The sequence below is a fragment of the Barbatula barbatula genome (assembly GCF_947034865.1).
Source record: "Barbatula barbatula genome assembly, chromosome: 1".
NCBI lineage: Eukaryota > Metazoa > Chordata > Actinopteri > Cypriniformes > Nemacheilidae > Barbatula > Barbatula barbatula.
This window is the reverse complement of record NC_136766.1, coordinates 13990331-14006417: the sequence shown is the minus strand read 5'-3', so window position 1 is coordinate 14006417 and position 16087 is coordinate 13990331. Positions and strand designations below refer to the sequence as shown.

The 16087-nt window shown below is 39.2% G+C and overlaps 1 protein-coding gene across 2 annotated transcripts in view; it reads left to right on the top strand.

Annotated features, from left to right (window-relative positions):
- phkb (phosphorylase kinase, beta) overlaps positions 1–16087 on the top strand; it is a 55611-nt gene that overhangs the window by 38219 nt on the left and 1305 nt on the right. For both annotated transcript variants that reach the window (XM_079456860.1, XM_079456859.1), the window contains 16 exons: positions 1563–1618; positions 2461–2554; positions 5117–5200; positions 6584–6688; positions 6959–7041; positions 7118–7208; positions 7348–7406; positions 7561–7723; positions 7802–7883; positions 9567–9624; positions 13244–13334; positions 14304–14506; positions 14595–14729; positions 15266–15395; positions 15623–15730; positions 15881–16021. In XM_079456860.1, the coding sequence (XP_079312986.1) occupies positions 1563–1618; positions 2461–2554; positions 5117–5200; positions 6584–6688; positions 6959–7041; positions 7118–7208; positions 7348–7406; positions 7561–7723; positions 7802–7883; positions 9567–9624; positions 13244–13334; positions 14304–14506; positions 14595–14729; positions 15266–15395; positions 15623–15730; positions 15881–16021 (1683 nt within the window). The remainder of the gene's footprint in view (positions 1–1562; positions 1619–2460; positions 2555–5116; positions 5201–6583; positions 6689–6958; positions 7042–7117; positions 7209–7347; positions 7407–7560; positions 7724–7801; positions 7884–9566; positions 9625–13243; positions 13335–14303; positions 14507–14594; positions 14730–15265; positions 15396–15622; positions 15731–15880; positions 16022–16087) is intronic.

The window sequence follows — 16087 nt, the reverse complement described above, 5'->3', positions numbered from 1 at the left end:
ATATAACCCAACCTAAACCTTCAGCAATCACCGTCTCATTATCTCAGAGAAATGACTACATCAGCCCGTTCAAACAGCTGTAATGAGCTAGCATAAAGAATCGGGGCTGTTATGCACTGTCTCCCTTGTCTGCTCAAGCTCTTTCCCTCCCTCCCTCCCTCCCTACCCCATCCCTCCACTAAATGTTTTTACATGCAGAATATTACAGTGTTTATCAAAAAACTTCATATTATTAGTATAAGCACCATGTACAGTGTCAAACATCGCTAACCTGATCAGTCACTGTTTTTGTTAGAAATTGTATTTATATATGGCAAATATTTTACTAGTAGGTGTTGTAGAGTAATAGAAAAACCAACAGTCATGACGGCATGCAGCTTATTCTTTGTAATTGAATCATTAATTGAAAGAGACGTGTTCAAAATAATAACAGTGTGGAATTCAATTAGAGAGGCAAATCATTCTGTGAAAAAACTGGTGTCAAACAAGAGGCCCTTATTTAAGGATGAAGGCAGCAAATGTTGTATTGTGGATTTCTCTCTGGAAATCTGAATAAAATGGGTCGTTCCAGACATTGTTCAGAAGAACAGCGTACTTTGATAAAAAAAATTATTAGAGAGGAAAAAATGAATAAAGAAGTGCAGGAACGATGGTAAAATTATATCTGCTCAGCAAAATTATATCAAATGCTTTCAAAATGGCAGCCAATTCCAGAAAGACGTGGAAGAAAATGGAAAACTACCATATAATTTTTTGTGGACTGATGAAAGCAAGATTGTTCTTTTTGGGTCTAATGGTCGCAGATAGTTTGTCAGACGACCCCCTAACACTGAATTCTAGCCACAGTACACTGTGAAGAGGTAATGCCCTTGAAATGGTTCTTTCAACAAGAAAACGACCCCAAACACACCAGTAAGCGAGCAGCATCTTGGTTCCAGACAAAATGAACATTATGAAGTGACCAGCCCAATAACTAGACCTTAAAAAAAACCTTGTGGGGTGACATCAAAAACGCTGTTTCCGATGCAAAACCAAGAAATGCAAAACATTTTTGGTTGGTAGTGCTATTATTAAGCCAATATTTAAAGTATTTTATGTAGATCTAAAAGGTTCAGTGTGTAAAATTTAGTGGCATCTAGCAGTGATGTCACGTATTGTAGCCAACGGCTCACTCCAGCCCTCCCTTTCGAAGCAATACGGTGGCTGACACATGACTCAGATGTTGTCACATTTTCGCTTATTTTCCGATAACTATAATAAGGAGATAACTTATTTTTGTAAGACATGGGTAATGGGTAATACATGTTTTAATTCATTGGAAGAACTACAGTATCTCTTTAATACGGAAATTATATTTATGTACATGTGGTCAATGAAGCTCCTGTTACTTTCTGCAACCCAATGCAATTCCCTGATAGTGAATGTTCAAACACTACTGACTTTCTTTCATTGTTAAAGTCTTTCTATCTTCATTTTGTTAACTTGTAGACAATGGATTTTCCACTCTGTGCCCTTGCTTTTGAGACCACAATTTTTCTAATATGTCTTTTTGCTTCCCACAGGGTCCCATTGAGAATGATGTGGTCATCCACGTGGCCCTGATAGCAGAGAGCCAAAGGTAAATACATTTCTCACGTCTCCATCTCTTTTTCTTTCTCTATTCTGGTCTAATTGATGTGTGCACACTAATTGTTTGCTGATAGATGAAGGCTAGAGATCAGCCCTCGTGTATCAGCACACTCATTTAAGGCTTTTCTGGCGTGTATAGGAGGTTAAAGAGGTCATATGGCCAGCTGGTCCCAGCCAATTGCACTCTGCAGTTCATTTAACATTGTTCACCCCAGAACTTAACCCACCTCTCCTTTCATTTACACCACAAACCTTAATCAAGACTTTCACTTAACCACCTTTAACATTATCATTTAAAGCAACAAGTTCCTTGTAACCTTCCCTGAAAGCTGAAACAATGTCGTTTAAATATTATAGTTTGAAGGGATGGTTCACCCCAAAGTTTACATTTTGTCATCATTTACTCAACACAATCATTAACACTGTCGTTAACCAGACAACAGCGGTACCCATTGCTACCACCATTGTTCGGTTACCAACATCCTTCAAAGTATCTTCTTTTGTGTTCTGCGGAAGAAAGAAAGTCATACAGGTTTGAAGTGACAAGAGGGTGAGTAAATGATGACCCTAAAGGAATTGTTCACTGTCAACAATTACCATTTACACACCCCTGTTGTCATCCAATATGTGTATGTATTTCTTTCTTCATTCGAAAATAAATTAAGGTTTTTGATGAAAACATTCCAGGATTATTCTCCATATAGTGGACTTCAATGGACTCCAAACGGTTGAAGGTCAAACCGTTACAGTTTCAGTGCAGCTTCAAAGGGCTTAAAATGATACCAGACGATGAATAAGGCTCTTATCTAGCGAAATGATCTTGTGTTTTAGACTGCAGGTCTTCCTCAACACCTACGGCATCCAAACTCAGACCCCGCAGCAGGTGGAGCCCATTCAGATATGGCCCCAGAAAGAACTAGTGAAGGTACTGTATGTCTGGATATTCAACTGATCTATCAATCAAACAACAAGCAAATCTTTCAGGGACTGATCAATGGCTGTGACAGTCAGTCCATTAAATAATTGCTCGGTTTATCAAGCGGTCACTCAGCCTGGACCGACCAGCACATAACTCATGTCAGTCACTGAACTACTGGATCATTTTTCTATGCGGTTGCAGATTTACACCGTGGATTGAACCTCAATGGAATTATTGATTTAATTAATATGACAAAATTTGTATAAATAAATAAATTGGCTTTAATGTTTTCTCTGATGTCTGTGATATACAGGGCTTAACAAATGTATTACACAACTTAAAGGTTTAATGTGGAAGATTAAAGAGGATCTATTGACAGAAATGCAATATAAAATACATAACTATTTCTGTGTGTAAAGACCTTACATAATGAAGCGTTATGTTTTTATTACCTTAGAATGAATTCACCTTGTTGTTTCTGCAGTAGCCCTTAATGGACAAACTGCTCTACACAGCGTGTTTCATAAATGCGATATCTCCTTCGGTAAAGTCACGTTTTCGCTTCATCTTAGTCCTGTGTCAGCCACTGTAGTGCTGCCAAAGGGAGGGGAGGTAGCCGTTGATTGTAATTCTTAACCTCACCGCTAGATGCCACTTAATTTCATACACTGGACCTTTAACGTAATGTTTGTGCCAGAGCTGTCCGAATATTACAGGACTGTTGATTATCAAAATTAAAAGTTGAATATGCCGGCTCAATTGTGGGTATAAAAACGTGAGTATAGACTTTTTAATTTGTTATTTGCCCAAAAAGTAACAACATTTTTGGCTCTTTTCTCTTGATTATGACAGGTAAATTTGTTAAGCACTGAATATAAATGTCATTTGTAAACTTGTTAGTAAAATATAAAAGTTTATTGATACTATGTCTGTGTTGACACCATATCTGCCCAAAGTATGTTTATTTACTGAAAAACCTGTTCTCACCCACGATCTTAAACACAATTTTCTACCAGCTGAGCTACATCAACACTTCATTATAATAGACAATATTTAGTTCTTATCATCTACAATGGTTTTCATGTGCTTTCTGTGTTCATGCGTGTTAGGGAGATTATTCACATGTTTGATCTTCGGTCCGTGGGTGTGTGAGTGGGCGGATTTGTGACTGAAACGTGCCATGTACTGCTGTTTGAAATAATAAACCCAGAACAGTATTTTTTCTTAGATTGTGCTCTCTCTTCAGTTCCGGGCATGTTCGTGTGTATGCTAACTCCACACAGAGCGTGCATTAGAGAGAGTGATAGTTTGCTGAGTATGCCTTTGTAATTCTCTATAAGGATGCTTATTCAGTGGCTGACCTATTAGCGGCAGCTGGTGCTCTCTGCATAGCGCTGCCTGCTTTCATTTACATCAGCTGTCCGACTGCAGGACAGCGCCGTTACTCCCACCACTCACCTTTCGTGATAAATGGCACAAAGTAGTGTTTGAAATTAATGTTTTATTTATTGATGAGATCATATAGGTTTAAATTCATTTGTCTATCCGTGCATTAGTGTGAGCAAAACAATGATGTATGGTAAAAGACAGCATCAGTACAAAAGCCGGCCACAAACATATTTTTACATCCTAGGAAAATTGATTCAGTGTCTTTATTCAATCACGCTTTTTATGTTGTGAGTTAGATGGTGAACAAATCATAGCAATGGTTCACAGTATTAGCAAGGATGAAACATGTTGGGCTTTTCCTTCTGAGCTCTGTGAGAAATGTGGCTTTAGAAAGAAGCCACACCTATACCTGATAACATTTGTTTGTACACCTCTATTGTTTCTAAATTCTTTAGCTTGGAAGTACTAGAACAGATAAGAGTATGTTTTGCAGGTAGACGTGCTGTTGCTGATCCATGAGGTACGGATGCAGACGGCGATATGAGTGTGAAAGTCTTTTTGTTTCAACATCAGCGCACCGGCTTCACGGACCTTCTTGATGTGCTAGAGGCTTTAACAAGAGTGACATTGGCAGGTTTCGTGTCAGGCATGTTGAGCTCCCGATTAGAGGGAGGGCAATGTGGATTCAGTTGTGTCTTCCCCCTCATTGCTATTCTGCACACAAATTTACCAAGGTACAGAGATCCACACAGTGTAAAAGAGTTTGCGCAAAGCTCTCTGCAAAATGTTCATTTCCACAACAGGATTTTGTCTAAATGAGCCGCTATCTTCCTCTGTTGCAAATGAATATGAGTTGCGTTCTTTCTTCTCAGCAGGGGCTTATTGTTCTCTGGTATTGTTTTTTGTCATGCTGTGCTCTACACATGAGTATTATTCAGAGAATGTCAAACTGCTGGAGAGCAGAGAGAAAAAGAGCACCATCTAATGCTGAAAAAGTGTCAGCACATGCTGAATTGTCTGCTTTGGGTGTTTTCTCAATAGTTTGTGCGTTTGGGTTAGTCCATTTATGTTATAATAAAACATAAAACACCTGTAAAGTTGTGTATATATAAAAATGTCAAGATTAACTGCGTGTCCCCATGTAGCTAAGAATGTGTTTGTATTTTTGTGTTTTTGCAGGCATATCGCTTCCTCGCCATAAATAAGAAACTTGGTTTAAGTGGGAGACCAGAAAGGCCCGTTGGTTGCATTGGCACTTGCAAGGTAAACTTGTTCTTTGCGTTTTCACAATCTCCCCTGACAGGAAATGCAAACATCTCATAATTTAGTGCTGTTCAGTAGGCTACTATTCTTTGTGGTTAATCCTCATAAGGCTTAAAGTTAAACAATTACTACAATGATTAAATATTTGTCTAGCTCTCTTTTAGCAAGACACAAGCTTGAACTGTGACAAGAAGTGTGGATGAAGTCTTTGCTCTGAGATCTAGTGAGCTGACATGATGCTTAAAATACATTTATACAGATATATAGCTGCAAAAAATTAAAGGCGGGGTGTCCGATTTCCGAATTAAGCTTGTTAAGACAAAGTCGGGCCGAGTACCAAAACAACCTTGTAGCCAATCAGCAGTAAGGTGCACATGACGGACATTAGTCGAGCCGAGTGCTGACGAAAGCGAAAGATGGGGTAGGGTGTGTTTGTTTTGGTGTTTGAATGTCAACAACGGCTAAGAGAAATCGGACACCCCGCCTTTAAGAGAGCATTTAGAATTTTCATTTAATCACCATTTCTAGATAAGTTGGTGCCATAATAGTTCAGTGTCTGTTTAAATTCAACAAAATCAAACCTCAGGAGGGACATAAAGTCATCCAACAGCAGTGTGAAATGACTGACAGCATGACAAGATACATGAAAACTGTGATAAAAATAGAGGTTATCATATATAAAAAATATAATTAGAACTCTTCACGTTTTGTTGCAGCAGTATTTGAGGTCTTAAAAAATACAGAGCATCTTTTCTGTTAGTTGGACCTTTTCCTCCCATTTTCTGCAAATACATGCAGATAGAAACATTTTTATTTGAAATTTGGAGGAGAAATATTGTTAGTAGTTTACAGAATGAAACATAAACAATATTTTTTCCTAAACACATACATATAAATAGTAAATTCAGAAAAACTGAAAATAATTTTGAAATGGTCTCTTAATTCATCTGAGCTCTATGTGTATACATAGACCATTTAGGAAGTTGGTCCAGAAGCGTTTTTTATGTTCTGTATCTATGTGAAATGAAAAATCTGAAAAGGCTGTGATGGAACTTAAACAACTTCATATGAGAGTTATACAATTACAAACACATTTAAATTCATGCTCAGCCTGCATTTGAAATTATTTTTGGATGACAACATTTTGGGAATATTGAAAGATACTCCAGAGAACCCTCTATATTTGAAGATTTTATCATGTTATAAGCCTTAGACCAAAAGGTTTCTAGTCTTTCTTGTACACAACGCCATGGAAAGAGAGGACATGTTTTTGTGTTTTGTATGTTTAAAATAAATGACATGTGTTTTGTTATCTGGTGGCTAGAGCTAATTATGGCTAGAGCTTACAGTCATATACCTGTTGGTCTTTTCTCTCATCCTCAGATTTATCGTATTCTTGGGAAGACTGTAGTCTGCTATCCAATCGTATTCGATCTCAGTGACTTCTACTTGTCCCAGGATGTCATGCTTTTGATCGATGATATAAAGGTAATATGGGCGATGTCACACCTCGCTGGTCCCTCAGATGAAGCAGGAAAAGGGCACGCTTTATGTCCTGCACTTTGTCTCTCTTTTCTATATAAAGAATCAAATTTTGGGCAGAAAATGCTCAATGAACAGAAATTCTTTCCATAAATCACCAGTCTCTGCCTTTTGCAAAGTTACAAAGCATTACCAAACTTTTACCTGGACTGTGTGCATTTTCCCTCACCGATTCACATTATTGAATGTGTGGTTGTGTGTACCTGTGTTTTACAGAATGCCTTGCAGTTTATTAAGCAATGCTGGAAGATGTCCGGACGACCTCTTTTCTTGGCGCTCATCAGAGAGGACAACATCAAGTAAGAGTTTATCTCAGATTCAACCACATGATCCGGCTTTATTTAGTTGAGAGTAATGTAATCTCTGGCTTGCTAGGGGGAGCCGATTCAACCCCATTCTGGACATGCTAGCATCATTTAAGAAGGGAAGCATTGGTGGCGTTAAAGTTCATGTGGATCGTCTTCAGGTGTGTGCGGCTCTTATATGCAATGCATCTTTGTAGACATGTTACACCCTCGTGTCAGGTTCTTAGCTTTTATGTGTAGCGACATTCATTAGCATTACCGCACCATAAATATGCGTGACTCTCTGTGCAAACTCCTTAGACACTGATCTCAGGCGCTGTGGTGGAGCAACTGGATTTCCTACGTGTCAATGAAGTCGAGTAAGAATTAACAGCCATTTACTCTCTGTTTTTCCTCAATTCAATGTATATTTCAAGACAATATAAAGATTCAACGAAAAGATTCTTCATTTTTGTGTCCTCATGCCACAACAATTTCGTCTTATTGTCTGTTTTTTCATCTGGCTTTCTGTAGAATCCCAGAGTTTAAGAGCTTTGAGGAGCTGGAGTTGCCCAAGCATTCGAAGGTGAAGCGTCAAACCAGCACACCAAATGCTTCGGACCTGGAACAGCAGCCCGAGATCAACGCTGAGGAGTGGTTGCATAAACCCACATTTGAGATTATACAGAAATTCAATGTGAGCTTAATAAACAAAAGTGTGTATTTGAGTGGGCTATATGTGCGCTTATACAACCTCAAAACATTCTGTGATTAGGAATGTGACTGTTTGGCCAGTCAAGCCCAGTTGGCCAGCATTCTCTTTAAGAAAGAAGGTCCTGACTTCTTCGATAGAAACGGTATGTAGTTTACATTTACATTTATTAATTTTGCAAACGCATTTATCCAAAGTGACTTCCAAGCAGGAGAGCATATAAACATTTAGTCAAAACAGGAAACAGTTACATTTATTTTACAAGGCCATGCTATTAGGAGGATTAAAGCTGGAGCAAGTAAAGGAGATAATGAACAACAAGATTCTTTAGCTTTTGAGCTGTTTTTTCAAAGTTGTGAAGGATGCTGCAGTTTGGGTGGAGGCTAGTAGTTCATTCCACCACAGGGGTACCGAATGAGTACAGGTTTTTGCAAGCTTTTTAATGTAAAGTGCGAATTTGTTACCGTTCTGAAGGCCAATGTCAGCGATTTATACTGCCAGTGAAGTGAAATCAGAAGGGGTGTTACATGGGTTCTTTTTGGCCATATGAAAACTAGACATGCAGCTGCATTCTGGATCATTTGCAAGGGCTTGACTGCATTGGTTGGGAGGCAAGCCAGTAGAGAATTGCAGTAGTCCAGTCTTGATATGACCAGAGCTTGGACTAGCACCTGAGAGGCATACTCCGACAGGAACGGCCTTATTTTACTGATAAAAGATGCCTGCAAGTTCTAGAGGTTGCGATGTGGGAGGTGAATTTCAGCTGGTCGTCGAACATCACCCAGAGGTTCCTCTAAGACTTAGTGGGTGTAGTTCAGGATCGGAGCTGAATGAAAAGGTGGTGTTCAATTGTTGGGTGGGCCGATATAACCAATAGTTCTGTCTTGGAGAGGTTGAGTTGTAGGTGATGCTCTTTCATCCAAGAAGAGATGTCCAAAAGGCAGGCATAGATTGTGTTCATCTAGCATTTTCTGAAAAGAGAAATGAAGCTGCGTATCATCTGCATAAAAATGGTATGAGAACCCATGTGCCTTAATAATTGGATCCAGGGAGGTGGTACGTTGTCAGCTGGTGAGACCTGGATCACTCGCCTCTCTAGGATAACTTAAAGGATCTGCCTGTGAGATAAGAGTCAAACCAGTTGAGTGCAGTTCCAGAGATTCGCAATTTGGAGAGAGTGGACAGCCGGATCTGATGATTCACAGTGTCAAATACAGCAGAGAGATGACAAGGATTTAGCCCTTGCCTGCCGTAGGATTTCGACGACAGACAGGAGAGTGGTCTCCGTAGAATTTCTTTTCTAGTATATTAGTATCTTTCAAAAGTACTCTTAATCCTAAAGCATAGATATTTATTTTAATAAGCTCTAGTTCTCTTACTCTGTGATGGCAGGTCTTTTTGTTAATGGTTTGATGACTAATTGTTTACGTCCAGAGTGTTTTAGGGCTGTTCAAACTGTTTGCATTTTAAAGAGCCACAGGACACCTCTTGCTGCACGAAATGTCCACAGCTGTAATCCATTTAGTACCTCCATGGCTTAGGAATTGAGTTTGGAAATGCTAGTTCACACCCTTGTCATAGTCTACTTTTTACAGTTTAACTTGTAGCTCCTAACAAAGCGGACTGCTTTAACGAACCGTGGCAAGATTAAATATGCGCCTGTGTGTGATTTTACGAGTCATGCCAGTGGCTGAGCCAGAGGTTCCGTTCCACATGTCTTCGGGCTTAAAGGCATGCTGTTTCTTACAGAGTCAACCAAGGCTGAAAGTATTCATTTGTTATGGTGAATGTGCCATTGTTAACAAGGCTGATCCGTCTTTATATCCAGAGAATCTCAAGGATGAGTTGGAGAGAATTTACAGAAGAGCTGGGAGCAGGAAGCTTTGGTAAGAGTTTCAGTTTTCTCCATCACAAAGTATTTGAACACTGTTATACATGTTTTGGTTATTTTCTCATTAGTAGGGTAAAGACTAACTAGAGATGGGCACAAGTACAAGAACGGAAGTTACAGGAACAGTTATGAAAGCAAGATAATTGCTTAACCTCACTATTCTTCCTGTTATTATTTCGAAACATTTTACACCCATTGGAATTTAATAACAATACACAAAGGTGTCTAAAAGCGGCCTTATTTGTGATAACTGTCCAGTTTTCATCTAAATACTCTTTCAATTTTTTTGTTCGTACCAGATTCATTCTTCACTGCACAGCATTTTTAAAACACAACGCTACAGATGTAAGATGCCGAACACCCCAAAACCTCTGTCATGATTTTTCCTTTTGCTCCTTAGACATAAAAACATGATTTTTAACTTAACACACATTTTTTAAATGGAAAAGTTCACTTGAGTGGACATCTGAAGAGGATAATGTGTGTGCCATCAAAACCCAGGCATACACAAGCATTGGCTTTTTAAGTAGCTGTCCACTATATTGGACTATATGTGTCAAGTGTTAAAGGGGAAGATCACCCACCCACATGAGGCTAAACATGTTAAGAGAACTTCCGGCATCTTCGGCGTAAAAATAGAGATATTCAGGTGACATACTAGAGATTTCCAGGCCTCCTCGTAGACATTTACATTTAGTCATTTAGCAGACGCTTTTATCCAAAGCGACTTACAAAGAGTTCAGGGGCAATAAGCGATATGTCATACAAAGAGCAATAGTACAAAAGGTGCTAATACAAAGTTACTAGTTTCAACAAAAGCTAGACCACTACCTGTTGAGAGGAGAGAGTTTTTTTTTTTCATCATGGTGTCAGTTTTTACCAAGGTCCAGAAAAGTACTAAAGACATTGTTAAATTGGTCCATGCGTGCATAGTGACTCAGTTAAATTAGTATGAAGCGACGAGAATGTTTTATGTGTTAAAAAACGAAATACAGACTTTAATCAATATATTCTCCTCTATCTTGTCTGTGTAGGGCACGTGGTCACAAGAGCACTTCTTCTTCGTCTTCTTCTTTCCACGTTGTGATTCAGAGCACCGGCATTTGGTGCACAAACCTAATATGTATGCGTCAACGTGCTCTCGTCCAAGAAGAAGATGAAGTACTCTCGTGAACGCGCACTATACACTGACAAGACTGAGGAGAATATATCGATTAAAGTTGGTATTTAGGGTTCGAGCGTGAAGCGCTAGAAACCCATTGTATTTGTAGGTTTTATTATTATTTTTCCGCCGTAAAACTGATCGTACAGCCCAAACCGTAAGGCCAACAAAGCTGAGACTTGGTCAGATGGTAGTAGTCTTGCTCGCTACTCAGATACTCGGAGTCAGCCATGTCGGACCATAGGGGGCGCTACAGCGATGAAAAGTGCCTTTACGCTCATTACTCCTAAACCGTTTGTCGCACACCCAAGTGTTTTATATCATTGTAATCATTGGCTCAAAACTTAAAAAACGTATAGCCACGATTCTATTTCCAGTATCCAAATATTTTCGCTAATTTGAATTTTATGCAAAAAAAAATGAACTTGTCCCTGGATTTTTGCCCGATCGGAACCAAACCAACGCTGATGAATTCCGTGGAGTGTGAATGTGAATAATTATCAAAAAAAGTTGAAATTTCGATGGCTGGGGGGCGACAAAACGTCTGAACCAAAAGGAGAATATTTTACTAAAATGGTTATAACTCGTGAACCGTTTGAGCTATCTTCATGGGGCTTGGACCATATGTTTATACTCTCAGTCCGAGGTCACATTATAAAAAATTCGGCGTTTTGCCTCTAGGTGGCGCTATAATATACGTTTTCTCGAAAAGGGCAATAACTACTCGTTTGCCCGATCGACAAATTTCTTGGTACGGTGTGTCTTTGTGTCATGTACCATGATTCTAGAAAAGGACATTGGTATATCTAAAAAAAAAAACATGGCCGCCATCAGCCAATGAAGTTTGAGCACTCCTTACACCGACTTAACGGAGGTCAATCGAAACGACACTCGCTGGGCTTGTTCGACTCATGGTCCTGAAGGTCTGTAAGAAATTTGAACTCATTCGGCCACTGGGGGTGAAATAACGTTTTTGGAGTGCATAAACAATTGTGTATCACGTGACATTTGACATATACTCAAACTTTACATCATATAATAGCTCTCCTCATTCTGAACAACTTTGCCTCTGGAACCACTTCTGTCAAACAAACGGTTCGTGAGTTACACTGATGATGTCAAAAACCAACTTTCGCGAACTAGTCCTTGCTTTTCCGACCGATCGGAACCAAACCAATGCAGATGACTTTTGTGGAGTGTGAATGTAAGTAACTATCGAAAATAGATAGTTACATTAAATTACATTAAAGCCTATTACATTAAAATGGCCATAACTCAAGAACAAGCTCCGAGGTCACCTACTAAAGGCAACGGCTTTTGGCCACTAGCTCTCTTCATTCTGAACAATTTTGACGCTTTAGACTGCTCGAACCCAGAAATCGCTGCTTGCAGCTATATTTTGATTTGTTTTTCGCACATAAAGCATTCTTGTCGCTTGATAAAAAATTTAACTTTCCCTTTAATGTATATGCAAAATGATGCCCATCACTAGTAAAAGCTAACTTTTTTTCTGTTCTTTGTATTTTTTTCATTTCTTATGTTCTATAAAACTAAAACTATGCGCATATTTTTAAACTCGGGCCACCTCCTGTAGGCTGGCGGTGCGTAGTGCTGCGGCTGTCATCCAGAAGTTTGCTGGTTCTATAGCACCTCATATTACCACTATGTTGGTCCATGGCAAGCAGGTAACTGCCTAGCTGGCACATGATCTCTGCATGTGTGATATAAATGTTGACACTGTGCCGGAGTTTGTGCTAACTCATGAGCACGCTGCCCTCATCCTTTTTTACACCCGCTATGTCACGTTGGTCTGTTCATCTGATCATGCTTAGAAAACCATGCAGCTCGCTTGTTTTTCTTTTCATATGAAGTAGAACTATTTTTTTATTCCCAGTAGTTTGGCTGCCGTAACCAATGGAACAATTCTTAGTCACATTTATATTAACTCCTTAAAGAAATCCATAATCTAAACATGAAATTGGTGAACATTAAGATGCTATTTTGAAGGTGAAATAAAGGAAGATGTGTTATCATTTTAGTTCAGGGTCAACATTTAAGCTTGAATAGCTTAAGTAGTGCAGCCTTGTCACTTTGCAAAGTTGTAATATTAACGATTTTGAATTTTACGGGTAGGCAAACTTTTTGGAATATGGAGCACCTTATTTATTCAAATCAGCAAGTTTTGGGAGTTCACAATGTTTACATTTACAGTTCTTCTATGCATTTGGCACACACTTGAAGTCCAAAGTGACTTCACAAAAAGCTACCACACAATAAATCTACACATTTCCGATCAGTATGCGTGTCCCTCTAGTCTGAACCCATGACCCTTTGTGTTCATGTAGCTCAACTGGTAGAACATTAGCAACACAAAGTAAAATACATGTCTGGCTTCTCTGAGATGAATAAGTGAGAATACATCTCTTGTGTTGTTTTGTGTTGTGTTCACCAGGTCCGTTGTGCGCCTTGCTGCCAGTCTCTTAACTAAACTAGTGGACAGCCTTGCCCCCAGCATTACTAGCATTTTAGTGCATGGCAAGCAGGTAAGTGACAAACAGGGCCCTTATCAACAAGTAAACTATGATTAAACACCAGTAAGTCCACAATTTCCAGACATTTCAATGTTCACTGATTATCATCCAGTTAAAATTTGTCATGACACCTCACATCATTGCTTGTTATGGACTCATCTTACTATGGCCTTTTATTTGGCGCTTAGCTGCTTTTTTGCAGCTTTTCCCCAGTATTTTTGCAACCATCCCATTGGTCACGCTGTACATTTGAAGTCTGCGTACATTTACCTTTAATTTGCTTTGTGTTAATACAAACATTACGTGTGATGTGCTGTGTTTGTTTAATGAACTGCCATAGCTTCCCAACCTAGGTCTTTTGAGCCCCTGGTGGTTGTGATGTGATTCATCAGACTAGAGCTCTAGCAGAGAATCTGCATATAAATTGCATCCTAGGGGCCTAATGTTATGGGCAAGATAAATGAGTACATTTGGGTTTGAAAATGGGTCATTCCTTGCATACAAGAGCAGTTTGGGCTGACCTGCATGTTGAAATAGTAGTTTTTTTCCCCTACTTGATAGAAAGTGAAGATGGCCTTCTTTGCGCATTCCCAATAATTTGTGTATTCAAGTCAATTGCAGCGAGAGCTTAATTTATACAAGACATTTTTTAAGTAGATACAACAGCAGAAGCAAGCCAACACATATACTGTGTGAACCAGAAGCCAAAATGTGTTGACACTTCTATCTAGTAAACACGTCTGTCTAGGCTACTTAATTTCAGTATAAACAACTGTAATGATAAAACATACAATGAATGTCTAGAGAATTGGCAGTTAACTGTTTGTGGCAACAGTTTGGATGTATATAAAATGTATGGGTTACTGTAAAGCGGACCCCTTTTTACGAAATACAAAGCTTGAAAAGTGTAATTCTTTACTGAGAAAAGAATTCATTGAAAACAACCATTGCGATGAGACTGAGCAGATTTCTTTTTGCCAGGTGACTCTTGGACTATTCGGGCATGAGGAGATAGTGATATCTAACCCCCTGTCTCCAGGGGTCATTAAAGACATCATCTACAGTAAGTGCAGCCCTCATGGAGAGCGAGAGGCCGTGCTGCAACAGGAGCTCGTCATACACATCGGCTGGATTATCTCCAACGACCCAGAGCTCTTCAGTGGCATGCTGAAGATCCGTGTGGGGTGTGGCATCACATGTGCTCTTAAAATGAAACCTGTAGATTGACTTTATTTTTTTGTACAAGTCATGTAAAGTATGTTTTTTCATCAGGTGGATTGTTCAAGCCATGAAGCACGAGTTGAAGATTCGAGCTGGTGACATGCCGCCTCAGGACATCTACCAGATGTCCCCTAGTGATGTCAAACAGCTACTGCTGGATGTCCTCCAGCCTCAACAGACTGGCAGGTGCAGGATGCCCATGTCTGTTACTGTAGATACTGCCAAATCTGAAGAATCTGCCATGCCCATCAGAACAATAGTATATTATTTATCATAATTTGATTAATGTAAGTTTTAATTAGTGCAACTGTGGTTAAATATCTGTTAACCCTTAATTTACCATTGAAAATATGGCGCAAATCCAGCCAGAACCAAATGACAGATCACCTGAAAGTCACGATTGAGTTTGTAGACAGTTACCATTCAAATAACATCTGTGGTTGATGTTATGAAGTATAAGGCTAAAATGTTTCTGTTGAGTTGCAGAAAGTCTTTGAAAGTTTTCCGTCAGAAGGACCCACAATGACACAGAAGAAGCACATTCTGAGAATGAACTTATGTTGTATTAGATTAATGTTTCACATTGTCAAGTGATGTAAAATGTCATGCCTTCACATTATATTTTAATAGCTCTTAAAACACTCCTGCAGAGCTATAGTTTCCAGGATGGCATTATTACAGCTGTTTGAAAAATTCATTCTGATCTTTCTAACCTTCTTCAGGTCCTGGCTTAACAGAAGGCAGATTGATGGCTCGCTCAACCGAACCCCGCTTGGCTTCTATGATCGGGTTTGGCAAATCCTGGAGAGAACACATAATGGTATTACGGTTGGAGGAAATCATCTCCCTCAGGTAATCTCCTTCCTTTGAATTCTTTAGTGGGAAAGTAGGTGTATTATATAACATTACGTGCAGCGTTATGTTGTAAAGGAACTCTATGATGTACTGCATAGGCTATATTCCTACTAATGTCATTAAAGGATCTGTTGTAAAGGAACTCTATGATGTACTGCATAGGCTATATTCCTAGTAATGTCATTAAAGGATCATGACCACGTCCATTTCTCATTCTTTTACAGCAACCTACACTATCAGATATGACCATGTACGAGATGAACTTTTCTCTGTTGGTGGAAGACACACTGAAGAACATTGTTTTGCCTGAAAATAGGCAGATTATTGTGGAGGTTAAGCACAATATTTATTGCTATGTCCTCACGAAGCTTGAATTTGTAAAACGTTATAAGAAATGTTGTGTGCTATTTAATATATTACCCAGAATATCATATATTTTCATGATGGTGGCATGTATTTTATTTTTAATGGGTTAAATACAGCTGTTGATGGTGGTGTCAACTGTACTGGAAAGAAACCCAGAGCTGGAGTTTCAGGAGCCAGTGGATTTGGACCGGCTGGTTAAAGATGCATTTGCAGACTTTCAGCAAGACCGCAGCAGACTAGAAGTTTCTGAGAAACGGGTGAGGGCATTACAACCTGTACCCTACAGATTTAAAAACCCCACTGTACAAACTTACTATAGTATT